The 20,897-nt window shown below is 46.2% G+C and overlaps 4 protein-coding genes across 4 annotated transcripts; 1 reads left to right on the forward strand and 3 right to left on the reverse strand.

The window, feature by feature from the left end:
* The first annotated feature begins 2,768 nt into the window (after positions 1-2,768).
* On the forward strand, positions 2,769-5,486 carry LOC120702416 (multiple organellar RNA editing factor 2, chloroplastic-like). Its single transcript, XM_039986214.1, has 4 exons — positions 2,769-3,174; positions 3,281-3,378; positions 3,486-3,551; positions 5,014-5,486. Exons 1-4 carry the CDS (start codon positions 2,816-2,818, stop codon positions 5,154-5,156), a joined length of 666 nt encoding a protein of 221 aa, XP_039842148.1. The 5' UTR covers positions 2,769-2,815; the 3' UTR covers positions 5,157-5,486.
* On the reverse strand, positions 5,445-13,421 carry LOC120702415 (chaperone protein dnaJ GFA2, mitochondrial-like). Its single transcript, XM_039986213.1, has 18 exons — positions 13,205-13,421; positions 13,007-13,090; positions 12,828-12,919; positions 12,344-12,427; positions 12,210-12,248; positions 11,866-11,997; positions 10,438-10,488; positions 10,274-10,361; positions 10,116-10,180; positions 9,953-10,027; positions 9,506-9,578; positions 9,319-9,407; positions 9,159-9,230; positions 8,329-8,385; positions 8,186-8,234; positions 7,711-7,777; positions 6,489-7,632; positions 5,445-6,101 (listed from the first exon to the last, which is right to left on the reverse strand). The coding sequence occupies exons 1-17, from the start codon at positions 13,308-13,310 to the stop codon at positions 7,533-7,535; spliced, it is 1,323 nt and encodes a 440-aa protein (XP_039842147.1). The 5' UTR covers positions 13,311-13,421; the 3' UTR covers positions 5,445-6,101; positions 6,489-7,532.
* On the reverse strand, positions 5,578-6,888 carry LOC120704711 (formimidoyltransferase-cyclodeaminase-like). Its single transcript, XM_039989193.1, has 2 exons — positions 6,489-6,888; positions 5,578-6,101 (listed from the first exon to the last, which is right to left on the reverse strand). Exons 1-2 carry the CDS (start codon positions 6,886-6,888, stop codon positions 5,578-5,580), a joined length of 924 nt encoding a protein of 307 aa, XP_039845127.1.
* Positions 13,422-18,421: 5,000 nt separating the features above from the next.
* LOC120704713 lies at positions 18,422-20,061 on the reverse strand. The gene is made up of 2 exons (XM_039989194.1): positions 18,712-20,061; positions 18,422-18,631 (listed from the first exon to the last, which is right to left on the reverse strand). Exons 1-2 carry the CDS (start codon positions 20,059-20,061, stop codon positions 18,422-18,424), a joined length of 1,560 nt encoding a protein of 519 aa, XP_039845128.1.
* Positions 20,062-20,897: the final 836 nt, after the last annotated feature.

Genomic DNA, 20,897 nt, shown 5'->3' on the forward strand with positions numbered 1-20,897 from the left:
GGCATTTTACATTCCATAAGGCATGGTAGGTTTAGATGCAACAAGAAATTATCTTGTCGCGTGCACATGCCACTGCAATTAGTTGTTTATGTTTTAAGTTAAGAGCTTAACTCTGTGTGTTGTAGCCTTTACCATTAATTTGCAGTTGTAGCCGGGAGTCTATGAAATCTTTGAACTTTTCCTTAATATTTTCGGAGCTTTTCATGTCACTAGAATACTAAAAAACACACATTAATATAACGATAAGAATTAAGAACTAAGAAATGCATCAGGGTCTGCTGCTAAAAAGCTCAGCACGGCGATCACAGGTTTCCCAAATGTCGCATTGTTTGCCCAGACATACGTGACAAAAGACGACAACCTAATAGCAGTGCTCTTCCAACATTTCAAAAAGATGTGACAACACGGCAACCACACCAGCTCACCTTCAAAGCAGTCTCTCTGGCGAGGACGACGGACCTGTCATTCTACAGCGAAGGTCTGTGGCGTGTAGTGGGGAAGACGGCATCTAGGCGCGATCGACCGAGCTGCAGTAATGCAGTGCTGTGAGTCTGCATGCACAGAGATGCATCGAGTAGTGAAATTATGACGATTAGGCCGGTGCCCTGCAGTGTTCCGGGCGATGGGATATGTCGGGGCAGTGCAATAATCACGAGTGAGCGCTGTAGAGCGTGCAAGTGCTGAAGTCATGAGCAGTGAGACGTCGTGTCGTTGTTTAAAGTTGGAGGAGTGAGCGGTGTTGAGCGTGCGAGGGTACAAATCAAGAGCAACGAGAGGTCGTGTCCGTGTTTAAAGTGGTACGAGTGAGCGCTGTGGAGCGTGCGAATACTATAGGCTTTTCATGTTCATTTACACTCCACACTCCGGTTATCAGACCTTTGTGCGCCTATAAATACTCACCAGTTTGTGAACTCCCAGCACCACTCAAACACCAAAGCTCATTGTATACCCAATGTCTGGAGGTGGGTCTAGCGGGAAGAATTACTATGGTTTTGGGAAAGGAAAAGGGGGAAGAAAGGGAGACCCCATAATATGGGAGGGGCCTCTTGGACCTGATTCGTTTCCGGAACCAGTGTTTGAGTTTCCGCCACAGCACAAGAGTGAATTTACCAATGAAACTCCTCTTCGACAATACGATAACCGTAGAGAACCGTGGCCAAAATGCAGACATGGTGAGGACTGCTTAGTGCAGATGTGCACCGACGGGATGGATGGCGGTCGGCGTTTCTTTAAATGTCCACACACATGGGTAATACTTGGTTGTTTCATTTTTTATCTTCAATGAGACACCTTACCTGGAATTTGTTTTGCAGTCTTCCGATGCTCCAGAAAACTGTGGTTTTACTAGGTGGGTAGATCCTGCACCAATTGATTCTGTTCAGGAGTTCATCGAGTACCTCCAGATAAAGATCTTTGATCTGGAATGTAAGGTGAACCATTATGAGGAAGTGAGCGAGGGTAACAAAGACGACGAAGTTGATGATACCAGCAATGCAGCCGGTTCACAGGATGAACCATGCACTATTCCTTACTGCAACTGCCCTTGTCACAAGAAGAAGGCCCATGCGCCTCCGGCACCACCGCCTGCACCACCTGCAATGGGTGGATACTGCGGAGAAGGCTCAACGCAGTTTGCTACGTGGGGGTACGGCTACTAGGACTACCCTAGTGCTAGTGACATGCTGCATCATTGTGTTTATTCTGTTTTTTTTTTAAATTACCTAAGGCATGTTAGGTTAGTCCGGAATCTGTTTACCGTAGTTTGCAACGGGTTCTGACATGCCACTGCATGTGTGATGTGTGTTTCATTATCGTTGTATTATGATGTAAAATTTGGTGGTTCACATTATTACTTCTCGTCACCCCTCTCTTTTTTTCTGAATTTTTAGTCTCAAATGACAAAGGGAATGGCGGCGAATGGTGGCCAGGGTTTAAGCAATAACGGAAGCAGCAGCAATTAGTGGATTCATGTTGAGTTCCTCGTGTCAAAAAAAAATGGTTAAGGATAAAATCAACCAATAAATTATTACTTCGAACTTCTAAGCTCTATTAGTAGAAGTAACTAATAAGTACAAATAAATGATAATCGAAATCGTCCGAATTGCTTCGAGATCTCGTTTTTAGTTTCTAATCATTATAGGTTTGTGAAATCTGCATCTACCAGACATCCGCGCTGACAAAAAAGTTTATAGTTCGAAATCACATGAAAAATAGTTTCTCTAATGTCATCCTTTAGAGGCCGCATCGCCCACCAAAATTGACATCCGACACCTTCCGTAAATTTCATGATAATTCGAACTCGATTTCCAAATCCTTCTGCAAATATATCACAATAAATCTTCGGACGCTGGAGGAATGACACAGGACCCTGTCGCCCCCCCAACGGGCGACAGGACCCTGTCGCCCATGGGGTGGGCGACAGGGTCCTGTCGCCCGTTGGGGGGGCGACAGGGCTTGTTTTTTTTCCTCCAGGGACTTCGTTGCAAATTTGAAAAAAAAATTATACATTGGGCCTGTCGCCCTATGGGAGGGCGACCGGGGTATATTTTTGAAATATTTCAAAACGGACATATATTTTTGAAATTTTATTTTTTTTAAATATAAAAAAGAAAAAACCGCTGCACACCAGCACCTTTCTTTCACCAACTGGGCTTCATTATTCCCGGATCCAGCCCATTTCAGGTCCACCTCGATCCAAACACCATCGGGCCTACCCTAAACCTCTAGCCCGTTGTGCAGCTTTAAATTCGCTTTCCCCACACCACACGCCCGCATCCATTCCACCACTGTCCCAGCCCGCTAGGGGTTTACCACCATGGCCGCCGCCGCCGCCGCCCGGAGGCTCCTCTCCCGCCGCGCCTCCTCCACCTCCCTATCCGCGCTTCTCCGCCGCGGAACGGCAGCGGCCGCCCCCGAGCAGTCGCTGCTGCGCCCGGCCGTCGTCGCGGCGGCCTCCCGCCTCGGATTCCCGCGCGGGATGGCGCGGCGGACGGGCGGGGACGGGTACTCTGGCGGCGGGGGCGGGGACCGCGCGCCCACGGAGATGGCGCCGCTGTTCCCGGGCTGCGACTACGAGCACTGGCTCATCGTGATGGACAAGCCCGGCGGGGAGGGCGCCACCAAGCAGCAGATGATCGACTGCTACGTCCAGACCCTCGCCAAGGTCCTCGGGAGGTACGGCCTGCTGCACTTCTCCGCCCGCCGTGGCCCGGACCCCACTTGGTACAGAAGAGTGGGCTGGTTGTGGAAAGCAATCTGACGATTTCTTCTTCTGGCGCAGCGAGGAGGAGGCGAAGAAGAAGATCTACAACGTCTCGTGCGAGCGTTACTTCGGGTTCGGCTGCGAGATCGATGAGGAGACGTCCAACAAGCTCGAGGGTTCGTTCGGATTTATGCTGCCCCGTGATGACTGCATTAGTTTCCTGTCCTTTTTGCGGTGGATTTGACCTGAAACAAATCTTACGCGTTGACAATGTGTGCTACAGGGCTCCCTGGAGTTCTCTTCGTGCTCCCGGATTCGTATGTTGATCCAGAGTACAAGGACTATGGAGGTAGCTTTCTTCTCTTGCACCCCGATACGGTTTTTGGTTTGGAATCACAGTTTGACGGTTTATAGCTGGCATTAGTTAGGGGGCGCTCTGTAATAAATTTGGTCTAGCTTTTCAAGCCTATAAACACATGTTTCTCTCTTTCCCTGCCTATGGACTGATATCTAGACTCGCTGTAGGCATACCTGAATGCCGTCTAACATTGTGCGCATTGTTTTTTTTTTAACATCATACATCACAGGGTTAAGACATGGTTCCATTTCAGCGCTATGTCATCAGGCCCAATCCTAAACTGACGTGGGATGAGTCAGTTAAGAGAGACCTTAAGGATTGGAATATTTCTAAAGAGATAGCTTTGGATAGGAGCGCTTGGAGACTAGCTATCAATGTGCCTGAACCTTGAACTTATTTCTTTCGGGTTTCATCTCTAGCCTACCCCAACTTGCTTGGGAAAAAAGGCTATGTTGTTGTTGTTGTTGTTGTTTGTCATCAGGCCCAATCCTATGCCATTGATGTTCTAGTCCATCTTGGCAAAGCTGTGAAGCCTCACGGGCAATGCCCAGCTTTGAATGCTAATGGACTGATACCAATTGTCTCTCTAACGGTTCTGCACCTCAATGAAATGGGGCTCAGATCAGTAGGGATGAGACATTACTAACACATTTTTGCCCCTGACCTAGGTGTTTCTACATAGTTTTTTCTTCAGCAGTGGAATCAGATACTAGTTTTAACCGCATGGATCTTCTAGTCCATCTTGGCAAAGTAGGGAGCCTAGTTGGCAATGTCTTGCTTTGAATGCTAATGGACTAATAACAATGGTCTCTCTAACGGTTCTGGACCTCAATAAAATGGGGGCACAGATCAGTAGGGAGGAAACACTTATTTTTCATTTTCACCAAGCCTTTATCCTTTTTTATGTTTCTTTTTCTCTTTAGTGGTTCAACAAGTGACCATTCTTAACCATGTACGGGTGCTAGTCAATCTTGGCAAAGCATGGAGCTTAATCAGCAATGTCTTGCTTTGAATGCTAATGGACTAACAACAAGTGTCTCTCTAATGGTTCTGCACCTTAATGAAATGGGGCGCGGATCAGTAGGGATGAAACAATGCTATGAACAATTGTTATCAAAGACAATTTTGCTTAGGTTTGTCAAGAGTAACAACTGTTGCCGAACCTTGCGTGAAATGTGATTCACATATTTGTTCTATATATGATTTTGTTTAGTCCATCTTGGCAAAGCAAGAGAGTCACTTTGGCAATGTCTTGTTTTGAATGCTAATGGACTTAAATCAATTCTCTTTATCGGTTCTGCTCTTCACAACAATGGAGTTGTGGATCAGTGGAGATGAAACATTAGCACATTCACGTTTCGCATTAGTTGTTTGCTTGTGCTTTGCTTGCTGTGATTTATCCTGGTTGAGGGAAAAAATGTATTAATGTCCTCTGATCTTTCTTGCGTTGCAGCTGAGCTCTTTGTTAACGGGGAGATAGTTCAGAGGTCCCCGGAGAGGCAGAGGAGGGTAGAACCAGTGCCACAGCGAGCAGCAGATAGGCCTAGGTACAATGACAGGACCCGCTACGCCCGGAGGAGGGAGAACCAGCGATGAACCGATCGAAGACCAGAATAACAAGCCAGGGATGGTTTCAGCTCTTAAAGTTGAAGGATAATACCACATCTACTAATGGACAATCTTCCAGTTGTATGTTCACTTCATTATGCAGTCTAGAGTGTTTTGTTTCTGGGAGCTCAACTTGGATGTATTGTGCTCTGTAAATTACTTGTGATTGAAAGTACCTGGCTTGGGAATGCAACACTAGCAGCCTAGCACACACTTTTACAACCATTCGCACCTGTAAATCTGTTTCATGATTGAAACTGCAGACTTTGCTAGATGGACTATGAAGATCTTTAATTTCATTAGTTTTTTGCTCCTTAATTAATTCTACTTTGTGCTCGAGAAAATCATTATTCAAATATGGCATGATGCTGCCATAACTTGTTTTCCCACGGTGCAAAAATTACTCAAGTCACTGCTGGGAAGCGTCGGCTTCAGCTGACTGCATGTACAGCTCGACGGTCCTCTCCTGGGAGAAGTCAGTGAAGTATCCCTCGCCGACAGCGAGCCCCTGCTCGGCGGCTAGCTGCCGCACCCTCTCCTGCACCTGCTCCGCCCCCACCCTCGCCGGGTCGAGCAGGTTGCAGGCGACCTCGGTGACGCCCTCGCCGTGCGCGAGCCCCATCGCCTGCACGGACCTGAGCCCGCCGCCGCGCTCGCTGACCGCCCGCGCGATCCGCTTCGCCGCCGCGACGTCGGCCGTGTGCACGGGCACGTTGTAGTTGTCGACCCAGGCTGTCGCGCCGATGGCCACCACGCCCTTGGACCTCGACGGCGTCGCGGGGCCGGCGTCCGGGGCGACGGGCAGGGATGAGGAGTCCGGCGCGCCACGCCATTGCTCGCCGGGAGAGTTGGGCGTGAAGTAGCCGAGCTGCCTCCTGATGGACGCCAGCCTTCTGCCGTCTCTGTGAGCTGCTCCGTACAGATATGTTGGCACTGCAGCATCACAGTGCACATAATGAGGACAAAGGATGAACAAACTCCTGCCGTTCTTTGATTGCTTTTAGTAAAATCACACAAATTATCAGATGTTTGAACCAAGGAAATTCAGATCTTTTTAGCAACTGATAACAAACACATGCTTTCATGATAATGTCGTCTGAACAAATCAATGTGTGACAGGTTCTTTTTACGGATTGAAGCCTAGTAGGTTTCAAGGAAAAGCAGAATTTGGCCGTAACATCTGGAGCAGTTGCAAGATTTTTGTAATTATAGCATAAAAGAAGTTTGTTTTTTTGTTGAATTTCTTGTTAAGAACAGTCATCCATGAGAACTTTATCAATGCGCTAATCAATTTCGGGTGATTGGGAAGGACAGAGTAACCTTGAAGCTTGTCTCCGATGTCAGCGGCCACCGCCCTGGTGAGCGCGGCGACGTCGTCGAGGTGGGCCCCGGCCAGGGGATGGAAGGCGATGTGGTCGACGACGCCGAGCCTCGGGTGCGCGCCGGCGTGGGCGCCGAAGTCGACGGCCTCGAGCGCGGCCGCGACCACGCCGAACGCCGCGCGATGCAGCGGCGGCGGGGCCGAGTTACCGCCGCCGCCGCCCGCGAGTGGGGAGACGAGCGTGTACCCGACCCTGTTGTAGGCGTCGTCGGCGAACGCGTTGACGAGCCCGGCCGCCGGGCGGAGCCCCGCCGCGGCGCGCTCGATGGCGCGCAGCGCCGGCGCGTTGCGGGCCTCGGAGATGTAGAGCTTGCAGCACGCCAGCGCGGGCCTCAGCATCGCGGCGCCCTCCCTCCTATGGTGCTGCGTCGAGACGACGACACCATTTCTTTTGGGGAATTCGTGACGACAGCAACACTTCTGTTGGGGATGCATCTGGTGCCGGAGTAGGCTGCGGACAGAATCGCTCAAGCCAACTTTTTTTTTTGTATGGAGAAGAAAACAGAACAAGCGTCCATGCTGTTAACAGCTCAGCGAAGAGAAACTACAGAACAAGTTACATTTGTGTATATTTCTCGTAAACATACAAGAGAGATCTTTATACTCAAGAACAGATAGAAAATTTTGACAGGAACTGCAGTAGTTCGTCTGATATCTGAAAAACCGAAAACCTCAACAGGAGACATGAATTGGCATCAGTACCGTGTGTTATAATACATATAGTCACCCTGATCCACAAAATTATACAACCACCCTGCACGTCTTGCTGGTGTTAAGCTTAGGATTACACCCATCGGGCAGGGTGGTCTAGCATTATTCCAGCTACAAAATCTCAAACAAAGATCTATATGTTGCAGTGGAAATTCCACGCTACCCAACTATATCTTGCCCCTGAGAATTTCAGGCAGCAGCCTATTCTACCTCATATGATGATATAAGATCAGCTAAGGTGCTATTGAAATGTGGATGGCTCCTAAAATTGGCTATCCTGATGCACTGGCTGCCTTCGCATCCTTATCTTCTTCGCCTTGTTCTTCCTTTGCAAATTCCTCGATCAGCACCCGCTGTCTCGGTGTCAAATTCCTGCAGGGAGTTCTATGTCAGCCTCACCTGTAGCAGCACGATGCAGGAGAGTGGTATTTAGGTTTGAGGGGAACTTACACAGGGATGTTGACATTGAAATGCACATATTGGTCTCCGTAGTATGATGAGTTTCTTGTCTTGATACCTGCAGGATGCACAGTATTTAGGATTTTAGGTTTATATATGCACATACAAGTTCCCACAGAGCAACAATACTAGCACATCGTCTCTAAAGGAAACTGGCAGTTCACCTCAGTTAGATTTTCCACTCTTCCTACATAAGTTAAATCACGTCATAATGCTCCCCAAAGCTCTCGGATATTCATTAACCTTCACCTTGTGCACATTAGTGGTATCTTTTTGTGTTACTTATTATAAATATCTTCCCTGGTTCACTTCACCTAACTGCTTCATTTCATGGAGTTGACTAAAAAAATCTTAGGAAAACCAGACATGAGAGAGATTACAAGCATCAAATTGCTATGCCACAATTATTACTAGAGAGAGATAATACAGTGAGAAAACAGAATAAACAATGTGCACAATAAATTACCTTTCCCTCTCAGAACTACCTTCTGACCAGGTTGAGTACCGGGCTTGACCTGTGGCACGATAGTGAGGCCAATGATAATTTGACCGCTTAGTATATAAATATAGAAAGGGAACAGACAATGAAAGTCAGCAGTCTGAACATACCTTCAGAACGACATCTCCACTGAGAGTTGGGACTTGAACCGTCCCTCCCAAAATTGCCTATGAAGTATATATGAGTAACCAAAATCTTTATGCTATTAGAATAAGCTAAGAGAACAGTTGTGCTAGGCATACATAACCTAGCCTATACCCGACTGCCCAAGTTACTAGTAGACAGCTATTTTCATATAAAAGATGCACAAAAGGTTTTAAGTCCCTTGTTGGTGCTAACAAAGGACTCCATCAAGAGCAAGTCTGGCCAAAGTGAGGAGATATTGCTGGCTGCCTGACTAAGAGTTCATAAAAAAAACTTTTTTGTAGGAGTTCGAAAAAGCTAAGATTGCCTTCAATGAACAAAATCGTAATAAATTGGTGTATTACAATGAAGTTAGCTTCTTATAACTGTGGAAAGGGGGTTAGCACAATGGCCTTGTTCGGTTCCATTCCAGAATCCTAGCATACGATTCCCGAGAAAGGAATCTCACATGCATGGTGTACTAAATGAAGTCTATTTGCAAAACTTTTTAATGGATGGGTGTAACTTTTCGCGACGAATCTAATGACGATAATTAATCGATAATTGGCTACAGTGATGCTACAGTAACATCCTCTAATCACGCGGTCAAAGATCTCATTAGATTCTTCAGGGTTCCTAGCGCAGGGGTTCTGAAGTTGGTTTTGAAAACTGTCTTAATTTAATACCTCTAATTAGAGGTCAAAGTTGATACAATTCCTAGCATAGCACAAACCAAAAAGGGCCAATATAAGCCCCTTCATTTAAATATATTCATATGGTGCACATGAACACATTGTAGGAACATGCACCAAATTACCTGAGTCACATTCAGGACAGCATCAACATGGATATCACCTTTCTCTCTTCGGAATACAGGATCCTCATGAACCTGCAGAAAAATTATCCTTGTGAAAGTTAACTATCTCTATTTGTTTGTCATCAAAAGGGCTACTAAATTGTAAGAACCGAGGACTGACCTTGAGGGTCACATAAAGATCACCTGGACGGCCATCTGGATCTGCTCCACCTGATCTCATCACCTTTATAGTATCCTCGTTATCCAAACCTGCAATAGCAGAATAATGCTTACATCTTGCAATACAGAACAAGAGCATCCTAACACCACTGTAATATTACAATGAATTACAACAACTCGAAACTAACCAGGCAGTATATCAAGGCGAACTGATTTCGTTCCAGGCACAACTTTGTTCCCTTTGCAGGTCTTGCAGAAATCCTAGGAGAATAACATAAAAACATAACCACCATGTTATGGTCATTAATCAGAATTCATAAGCTAAACTCTATAATAAAAAAATTCACATTGGACAGGGTAACACCTGTATCTCTCCTCTTTCAAGAGGATAATATGATAGAACTAGCTTTAGGAGCAGTCAGGAAATAAATCATTTATTACTCGTAGAATAACAGATAGTGAGGTTCAAAGCAACTTAGGCTTCAGAATCATCAGCCTCATTGAAATACATCAAAAATGTGCTGAAGTTGTACTATAATGATTCATGTGAGGCCTGATACCATAACTGTGCTACACTAAATTTGTTTGTTCCCTTGTAGTTGATATCTTTCATTTAAAAGAAGAAGAAAAACTACCTTCACAGTCTTCCCAGAACCACCACATTTTGTACATGTGGATTGCATCCTAAAGGGTCCAGTTTGCATGAACATCTGTCAATAATAGAGATAAACTTTCAAATAAGCTCACTAGTAGAATTGAATGGATAAAAGAAATGTGCTTGCTGGAAGAAAAACTTACAAATCCTGAACCCCTGCAAGTTGCACATGTTTCAGGTTTGGTTCCAGGAGGCACACCAGCTCCACCTGAAAAAAGAAGCTACTGTCAGAAAAAAAATATAATTCAGAAGGCATATACCTAAACAAAATGTACCATGAGGTAAAACTGCATCTACATACCGCAGGTTTCACATGTTACAGAAGTTTGAAAGTTGATCGTTTTGGTGCACCCTTGAACTGCTTCCATAAATGATATTTCAAGTGCAACCTTCAAAATGGGATAAATGGAATTGCAATTCACAGAGTACAACTGAATGTGCAATGAAAATGAGCGTACAATTTACCTTAACATCACGTCCTCCAAAATCCCTATCCCTGAAAATGTTCCTAAAGAACTTTATAACAAACAAACATAAAAATAATTGAATTAGTTTTCTATTTAAAAGAGGACTAAAGTACATGTAGCAAGTAGCAACTAAAAGTCAACCACTCTGAAGCTATGAAACAAAGTAATGCTGGCAAGAAATAGAATAAGTAACCAACACACAGTTACGTGCCAAATAGTGAAATGAAAGAAACTAATAAGAGCATCTCCAACAGCTTCTTTAAAACAACTTGACTAGCTAGAAATAGCGAAACTGGGATAAAAATCAGATCCAACAGTCTCTCTAAAATCCTCCCCTCGCTATCCAGATCGGTATCCCGCCCCCTCCGCGAGCTCTCTTCCGCGAGCCTCCTCCGCTCGCCATCCCCTCATCCCCCACGCTTCTTCCTCCTCCCGCGCCCAGCTCGCCCTCCTGTGCGCCCTCCCCGCCCCAGCCCCTCCTTGCCGGCGGATCTCATCCCCGCCGCGCCTCTCCTGCCGGCACGGCCCATACCTCCCACGCCGACGCAGCCCTCCACATCGTTGGCAATCCGCTCCAATCCCCCTCATTCGCCGAGCAATTGCTGCCTCCTCCCTCTTCTTCCCATTGCCAGTGACGCTAAATTCATCATCTATGGTAAGCGTCGCCACAATTCCTTGCACGCACGGCACCCCCACCCCCTATGTGACCTGTTTTTCTACTTAACTCGCTGTTTCCCCATACGGGCAGGCTCCTGGAGAAGCACAGCCGCTCACCGCTGCTCCTGGTTGCGCTCCTAGGTGCGCCGCGCCGTGCGTGCCTCGATGCACAGCCATGACGCGCGGCTCTGGTCAAGGCCAGCGGTGCCTTGACCCGCCTGCTCCGGTGCGTGGAGGTGGTTGCCTTGGACCAGCTGACGGAGGCACGGGAGCTGCTGCTCATGGCGTCGCCGTTCAGGTCGTCCCCAGAGCTCGGCGTTTCGGGGAAAGAAAACGAACGGACATGGGAGGTTCTGAATATGTCATCAAGAGAGATAATAGCTAATCTGTTGGATAGCCTAGTGTTTTAGGGAGGTTTCTATTTTTAAAATGAGGTAAACTCTGCAAATTTAGATAATATTTTACCTAGCTTCTTGGAGATGCTCTAAGTCGTATATAAAATCGAACCATCCAGTATTGACGCCAGATGAGTTATGGTAGAATAAATTCTAGCATATACAAGATATAAGAAGTTCCATGACATAATAATGCAAAATTAAATAAGCTTACACGGAAAACAATTTTTTCTATCAGTCAGTGACATATATTGTACTAAATTTTCTGATTAAATATTGTACTAGGTTGAAAAGAAGCAAACCAACAACTCAAACATTGTACTAAACGTGAAAGCTATAGGTATAACAAATAGGTTTGTAAAGGGATGACATACATCATTCATTCCGCCTCCGCCAGCCCCACCACCAGGAAAAAGATCCTCAAATGGATTCCCAAAACCACCCTCAAATGGGTTGCCAGTTCCACCTCCAGCAGCAGAAGCTTTCTCATATTGATCGGGGCCAACCTGTAGGCAAGGAGAAGTCAATGCTAATTCAATGCTCGAGACTCCAAGTAAGCTTACTCTAAAAGGTTGGTATGGTGACTCTTGTGTATAGTGCGGATAAGAGAACAATAAGTTTCAAACATTTGACTGCCAACAAATCATCAATATACTTGTGACAAGAATGAAATGTGAAGTTGTGAACATATATCATCAAAGACAGTTTGAGTCATTACCTGATCATAGAATGATCTTTTTTCCTCATCCTTCAAAGTCTACATTGACGATGAAAAACATTCATCAGAATCCACAGAAGTTGCATACCATTAAGTTAGGTAAAAACATACCACGGTAAACGGACATCAAGTACCTCATAAGCTCGTTGAACCTCTTGAAACTTACGTTCTGCATCCGCATCACCTTTATTTGTGTCTGGATGAAGCTTCTTTGCAAGCTTTTAGGAGAAAGGAAACGTAAAAAGTCAGGCACAGTAAGGTCAATTGTAGAATGGAAATGGCACTGTCTGCTGATGTTGAGTATTAGGGGAAGTATAATAACAGCATGCACTAAGCTGATAACACCATTGGTACGCAGTCAATAGATATACAATAATGTTGATCAGATGCCAAGGAAATTGTTGCTAAATTGGGTGAATGCTGATGTGCTTTCTAAACACAACCGATACAGTGCTAAAGTCGGACATTAAACACAGATGATTTTTCATTTTACTTGGAACCTTGAACAGTCTACCAACTAAATTTGCACCCTTAAGCATGCAGTATTGATATATCTATCAACGACCACAGACAATTCTCTCAAAATGTCAAGTTTAATTCCAGGCATCGAAATCATACCCCGTAATACGCCTTCTTAATATCGGCCTGGCTCGCATTCTTGCTGACGCCAAGCACATCGTAGTAGTCCCTCGCAGCCACCGGCCTAGTCCCTGCACCATCGCACCACCGTCAACCCCACGCCCGAGTAGCCGAGACCAACTAATCCGAGACCAAACGAGCGAAACGGCAACACTCACCGTGGAAGAGCCTGTGGGCGGTGCTCGGAGACGAGAAGGGCGAGGCCCGAGAGGGCGCCGCGCGAGCCGCATCGCTCCATATCCCTGCAGGGGGTAAGCAAGCAGCTGAGATCGCGGGACGGGGCGGGGCATCTGGGCCAGGCCCGAGGAATCGGAGAACCCGAGAGACCTAGTGGGAGGGGAGGAAGCGAGGCTCACCTGCGCGCGCGCGCGGGAAGTGGGCGGCGGCGGCGGAGGAGGATGCGGAGGAGAGGGAGCGGCGGGCGAGCAGGAGTGCGAGGCGAGCGCCGGCGGGGAGCCGCATGGCGGTGGCGGTGGCGGTGGCGGCGGGTGGTGGGCGGCGTCTCGTCGTGGGGTGTGGCCTCGCCGGCGCCGCGCGTGCGTGCGGGTTAAGAAGAAGGGATGCAGAGACTGCGAGCGTCGAACCTTCTGGAAGGCGCTCCGCTGCTTCTCGTTCTCCATATGGGTTGGGCCTAATCTGATTTGGATGTTATGTTGGGCCTTGGATCAACACAGGCAGGCTTTGCGAAATAGCGTGTCCGCAGGCCCAAGCCACGCCACGACCGGGCCGGGCTTTGTGAAAAATCAAGGTCCGGACACATTGCAAATCCTAGATTGTCCTAAGCCATAGAATTTAACGTTACTATGCTTTCAGTGGTAGACGACATTTCTGTCGACAACAAAATGCCCGTGGTTATTTCGTCAATAATTTTGAGGATTTGCCGACTCACTCTTCTCACTCTTCGAAGATGCTCATAGGTAGAGTTCGGGTACGTGCATTCACAAGGGTGAGTGCGCGTGAGTTGTGAGTATTTGAGTTGTACTGTGCAATCTAAAAAGAAAAGCTAGCTAGCTACTCCCTCAGTCCTATAATGTAAGTCATTCTAGAGTTTTTAGGACATATTATGGTTTTTAGGACAGATTATGGTTGTGTATAGAAGACTCTTCTACCCCTAATTATTAAGCATTAGGAATGTACTAATTAAACTAGCATGCCCTTTCCCATGCACTTTCCCCTCATGTACCTCTTCCTACATAGTTGCATGCACATTTTTTTTGAAAAAAAACTCGAAAATGATGCAAAATTAAGATGTTTGGGTCCACTCTCAACTTAGAATGACTTATATTTGAGGACAAATTTTGAATCTCAGAATGACTTATATTTGAGGACGAGAGAGTAGGTATTAATCGAGCTTATGTTGTAGACTGTAGACCGTTGTCTGTGATGATCAGTATCTCGATCTATTGCGGCCTCGATCGGTAGATGATCGCTTCCTGGGATATGCATGCATGCCGGTGACGGTGTGGGTAGCTTGGGCGCAGAGCATGGTGATGATGAGCTCCCCGCCCTCCGCCAGAGGCTCCCTCCTTGCGGGCCTTCATGCGCAGCTCGCCGCCCGTCGGCGCTGCCGCGCACACCATGATCTCAGCTCGCTCCGTCAGCAGCTTCCAAACGCGCTGATCCACACCTGGCGTAATATTAATGCATTCCAATAAGTAATCCCCCGTTGCGATCGATCTTGCCGGGGTCTTTGTTTACTCCTGCCGCCCTCTCTTTGATCTTTCCTCCCATTGCCTGCCTTGGGACCTTTTTTCCGGCCGGCCCTTATCTTTGAGGAAAGTTCATGAAACCAGCAAGGCTGCAGGCTAGAGAATCAAAGCTAAAGCAAAGCCACAATCACGCTGCGAAACAGCTGAACGGGTCGGAACTGCATGCTTTTGCCACCACAGGAGTCTAATCATGCATGCCTTTTGGATCATTTATTTTTAGATGTTCCGTCTCATCCGATGTTCGGATGTTAATTAGGATAACTAACTACAAGCTAATTATAAAACTAATTGCGTATAAAAGGCTAATTCGCGAGACAAATCTATTAGATCTAATTGATTTATCATTAGCATATATCTACTGTAGCATCATATTATCAAATCATGGGCTAATTAAATTTAATAGATTCATCATGCGAATTAGCCCAGGGTTGTGCAATTAATTTTATCATTAATTGTCACACCCTGAAATTTTTGGATTTCAGGATGTGATTAAAATTAAAAATAAATCCACAATTTTCTCATAATTTTAAAAGTTTGCCAACACTTATTTTTCTTCACAGGAAAATCAGTATAAAAGAAAATAGATTGGTTGTTTTTCTAAATTAAATAAGGATGTTCAGTTTGTTTTGCATTCATGCCGCATTTCATTATTTTATTGTTTATTGTTCAGTTTGAATTTGAATCTTTGAATTCAAATTTAATTTGAATGTGTTTGATTTTCTTTTGGAAAATGGAAAAAACAAACCCCTCTCCCTTCTTCTCTTTCCAGCCCGGCCCATCTCTCTTTTTTCTTTTTCTTCCTTTCTTTTCCCCCCGCCGGCCCACTCCCTTCTCCGGCCCATCTCCGCGCTGGCCCGTTCCGCGCCCCCTTCCCTCCTTCTCTCACCAACGCGGGGCCCCGCTTGTCATCCCTGACATCGTGGAGGACTCGGACTCTCCCCGAGTCCGGCCGGAGCACGCCTCCCCGCGCCTTCCTTTCTTGGCCCGCACGCCAAGGAGGTCGCCCGCCCCTATATAAGCAGCGCTCTAGACCCCCTGGAACCCACCAAACCTGCAACCGCCGTTTTTGCCTCGCGAAACCCTAGCGCCGCCATTGTTGAGCTCGGGAGCTCGGAGCTCCGCGCCGCGCCGCGCCGTGGTTCCGCTGCTTCCTAGCCATGTTCAAGTCGCCTCGGAGCTTCGCGTCGAGGTGAGGCACACCGCACGCCCATTTTTCCTTCCGCTCTCGCTCTGCTCCGCCCGGAATCGCTCGCCGGAGGGCCGCGCCTCTGCTCCGCCGATGCGTGCGCTCTCTGCCACGTCTGCGCCACGCGCAGACCCCGTCGTCGAGTTTGCCATGCCGCGCACAAGCTTGGAGACCCAAACCCAAGCCGAGTTCATGCCGGAATCGTGTTTACGCGATACGCCGGCGACTCCGCCGCCGCTCGCTCCGCCCAAATCGCTGCCACCGTCCGATCTCCGTCCGACGTCCCAGATCGGATCCGACCGGAGTCAAACTCAGCCATACCGGTCAACCCTAGGCGACTTTGCAAAAGAGACCCTCTCTTTTATAGAAATCAACCCGCAGTCCACGTCAGTTCAAAAGTAATATCAAAACAGCCATTTCTTTTATATTTTGACCCCTAGACTTTTCTAAAATAGAACCCGCTGTCCTTAGCCTATAGTTTTTCACGCTAGCCCCTGAAGTTTAGGTTTAATTATATTTTAGTCCCCGGTTTCTTATCCAGAGCCCCTATTTTTTTCAAAACTTTTACAAATAAGCCCCTAGATCCTTGTTTTAGCCATAACTTCTTCGTTTTTGCTCCGTTTCAATCCGTTCTTGTTGTGTTAGATTTGTTTTAGTATAAGCTATCATGTTGCAGCATTGTTGTATCATAGTTCCTTTTTTTAAAAAATTAAATATAGATTTAATTTGATTAATGATCTCTCATCTAGTCTTTCTGATTAAAAGCTAATTAGATGTTTACTCCGGTTTTCATAAGTAATGTTAACTTGATTAATTTCAATTCAAACGTGTTTATAATTTAATTTGTTAGTTCAACAATAAGCATATAAAATTGTGTGTTTAGATGCTCTCACAAGTTTCTTTTAAATTAATTGTTTAATTAGTATAATTTATACATAGACAATCATATATAAAATTTGATTAAGTTCTACTTGGCCTTTGCAAATAAAAACATAAATGTGTTACTTACAATCAAAGATATTTTCTTTTAAATATCTTTTACATGTGTTTCTAATTAAAATAAATGATGCTCATAGTTCTTTTGTTTAATAATAATACAAATCCCTCGATAGTCGTTTCTAACTCCGTTTTCCGCATTTCTTACGCTCTCGTAACCATAGCAGTGAGCCTTATCCGTTAGTACGCTCTTTTAAATCTTTTTTTTTTGCTTTGGTGTATTGTTCTTAGATGTACTTGTTGTTTGCTTATGTTTGCCTGATGTTTGCTCTGAGTAGAAGGATCACTGTCCGAAGTTGAAGATCAAGTTTCCAAGTGAGCAAGAGCTGAAGAGCAGTAAGAGTTGCTTTTCGTTGGAGAAAGACAAGTGACCCTAACCATACTTCTATCTATGCTTATTTATGAGAACACTTGATTTAATTGGAACATGGAGAACCACCCAAGAAAACCATACAACCACAATACAATATGCCTCTGGTCTTGGCTAACTAATTAGATGATCTATATGTCGTGCCTGGGACGTTTGATTGGTGGATTTTTGGGTTACCGAGATTTGAGGAGCGTGTGAAGGAAGCTTCGTCTTCTGAGGTACCGCAGAAAGCAAGGGACTAGTGCGTACATATAGTGATTCTTTGGAATGGTCTCATAGCGTCCCTATGCAGTCATACCTAAGGAAGTGTGATATGGTGCTTGGCCCGCACTTGCATGGTTGGATTTAAAGTTCTTTGAACTTTTACGCGAATTGTGGTGAAAGTGTACAACCTCTGCAGAGTGTAAAACTGATATATCAGCCGTGCTCACGGTCAAGAGCGGCTTGGATCCTCATATGATTAATTAAACTTAAAGATGGAATTAAATTATTTTCCGATTATTTTTTATGGCCTTGCTGAGTATCAACCATAAGTGTACTCACCCTTACTTATTGCTGTTCAGAAGAAAAATGTGTATGGAGTTTTCTAAAGATGTTACTGAGTTCTAGGCGTACGCAACCCCCAGTCGAAAGTTTGAAGCATTCGTTTTCAGGATAAGCTGTATAACTCTGATAGTCTTTTATTTGTTCTATTTTCTCTTTTTCGGGATACTGTTACTGATTATTCACTTATAATGTCACTATATGTATGAAATTTCATCCTGACATACATATAGTTATGCATTCGGTTTTGTTCTTAAAACTGGGTGTGACATTAATTACTCTACATTTAATACTCAAAATTAATTAGTGATATTTAGTTATTGGTAATTAGTCTACAATTAATACTAATTATTTGCATAACCAATAACAACAGAATAACTACATTACCGATACTACACAACTATTGTTGTCTGTTCATCTTTGGGCAATCTACAAAGTTGGTGAAAGAATCTTTATGCCAATAGCCCCTCTTGAATAAATCCAAGCAAATGCCACTTAATTTGAGTTGAGAACTTCAATCTGAATATAATGGACAGGTTCCATCATAGCAAAGCTGACCAACCAATTGAGCATACACAGGGCGTATCCACATGCCCAAGGCGCGCCACAAATCAAGACACACCAAATCAAGGCCCGGAGAAGTACAAGACACACCAAACCCAAATCCTTATTTAATAACCCCACTAAAAAAATCCTTATTTAACCCGTCAGAAAATCATAGCTTGTCCTAGTCGATACTTATTAGAAGGAATTGTGAGCCGGCCATTAGCTAGGTGTTGACGATGAGTATCTCTGTTGCCTCGGTACTAGATGATGATGATGTCGTAGGCGGCGTCGCGTCGCCGTCGTCCCGCCGGGATATGCCGGTGTGGGTGGCCACCGCCCACAGCAGGGTGATGAACTCCCCGCCCTGCGCCAGCGCCTCCTTGTGCGCCTTCACGTGCTGCTCGCTGGCCGTCGGCGCCGCGTACACCACCACCTCCGTCCACAGCCCGGCCAGTAGCTCCCACACGCGGCCTCACCGTCCGCCTCCGCCGCTTCGTACCTCTCCATCAGCACCTTCCCAAGCCTCGATCCCTTGTCGAACACCGTCGCCGCCGGGGACTCCTCCTTCTGCCCTGCCGCGATCTCCATCACCTTGCGCTCCCGGCAAAAGAAGTAGCCGTAGCACCCTGACTTGTTCTTGAGCTCCTCATTCAGCTCCTCGTACACGCGCTCCGTCGCGTCCTTGTCGACGGGAAGGAGCTCCGGATAGAAGGCCACCAGGTACGCGCAGTACCGGGACAAGCCCACGGCCACCTTGCGGCCGGTTCCCGGCGGCGTCTTGTTCGGCAGCGGGAACCTCGCCTCCAGGAGCTCCGTGGCGATGTGCCAGGTGAGGATGACCTCGGCGAGGTCGTCGTCGCCGTCGCACGCCCACGAGAGCTCAAGCTCGTCGAACTGCAGCGCTGACTGCTTGCCGGGAAGGGCAACGTCGTCACGGGCAGTAGCCAGCCGCTCCACGATGGCCTTCTTGGCCTGCCTGGGCACAGCCTCGGTCGGCAGCATGAACGACGACGACGCCCGGAAGAAGCACCACAACATGGAGAACTGCTTGAAGCAGACGTTGGGGCGGCTCAGTTTGTTCCGCACCCACAGGATGCGGCGGATGATCCCACTGAGAAAGCGGCTGGCACGCCAATTGCGTTTGGAGGTGTAGCGGCAGAGCAGCGACACTGTGAACCCGTTAGAAAGCAGGAACACGATGATCTCCCAGACCTCCTCGTAGGCGAAGGTGAGGGAGAGAAGGGTGGTGATGAATAGGTTAACTGTGGAGAAGAGAACTGGTGGTAACTGGTTAGCTTTGCTGAGCAGGCAGACGACCATCCTCAACATGCCGATGGATACAGGGAAGTTGTCGGTCCGGAAGCTGTGGAAGGCATAGACCACATCCCCATTGTTGCACAGAATGATCATGAGGATGCACAAGGCCCACACAACAATGGGGAACATGATGTAGTTAATGAGGAAGAAGGAGGGGCCGGCGTACGTGACGGGATGAACGGAGTGGTAGTACTCGCAGAGGAACTGGATCTCGTCATTGAGCACTTGGAAAAGCTCATCGGCATTTTCTTCCTTGCGCTTGTCTTCTTCCCACAGGCCTTTGAAGATGAGGCTATGGCAGTTGCGGGCTTCGGCGGGGGTGATGGGGAAGTCCTCCAGCCTCCGGCGCAGGAGCTTGTAGAGAGCGAAGGAGAGGCAGAGCCTCTTGAGACTCGAGTCCCTCTGGAGCATCTGGTCTTTGTCTGAGAGCCTCCAGATGCCGCCGATGGTGACGACCACAGCGGAGTCAGCTTCCGCGATAACCTCCTTTAGGTCGAGACGGTATCCCTTCGATCTCGCCTCCTTCTTCAGCTCCTCTTCGCCCATCACTGCATATTCGCATGATGTCAGCCGACAGTCTAATTGCTTTTTCCATTGTCCCGTGTACATGTAACTTGTTGAGTATTATACAGTAGTTATTGCTAATGCTCTTGGCGTATTTATTTTTTACAATTGTTGAATCATGGAGAGGAACGGAGACATTGCATTTTTTAAAAAAAATTAATTTGGGATGAAGACGATATATATTACTATGAAAACAGTTTTTAGGGAAGGGTAAAAAGAAACATTTCTAGAGGTGGGTGGCGTACCCGCCCCTACTTCTCACATCTACAAATACTGTTTGTAGGGACGGGTTACATTGGACCCACCTCCGGAAAAAATCGGATCTTTCCTACAAATAATTTTTGTAGGGATAATCAAGACTTCCATGTTCTTTAGAAAGCGTAGATCGAACAATAAGAAGAAGACTCATCATTTTTAAACAGTTATAGGTGTGCACTTCTCTTTTGCGTATTTTGAACTTAATATGTTTGATCTATTTGTAATTAGTTTATGCAACTTTCGCACTTATTGGTTGAATTTAGAACATAGTTTCTTATTTTTATTCTTTTGAACCGAATTCTAGAAAAAAATTGATAATTACAAACAAATTAATATATATTGAACCGTACATGAAAAATTGTTGCTGAATATCTGGTGACAAAATCCTAGATCCGCCACTGGAAATGATACTATTTTGTTCATAATGAAATAAACTATCATTATATATAACATTTTCAATTAAAATCATGTTGACAAGTAGCTCTTTTATTATCAAACCAATCATGTTGACAAGTAGCTCTTTTATTATCACCAGGTTCCTGCATGGTTGGAACAGTACT

Source organism: Panicum virgatum, chromosome 4K, assembly GCF_016808335.1.
Source record: "Panicum virgatum strain AP13 chromosome 4K, P.virgatum_v5, whole genome shotgun sequence".
Classification (NCBI taxonomy): Eukaryota; Viridiplantae; Streptophyta; class Magnoliopsida; order Poales; family Poaceae; genus Panicum; species Panicum virgatum.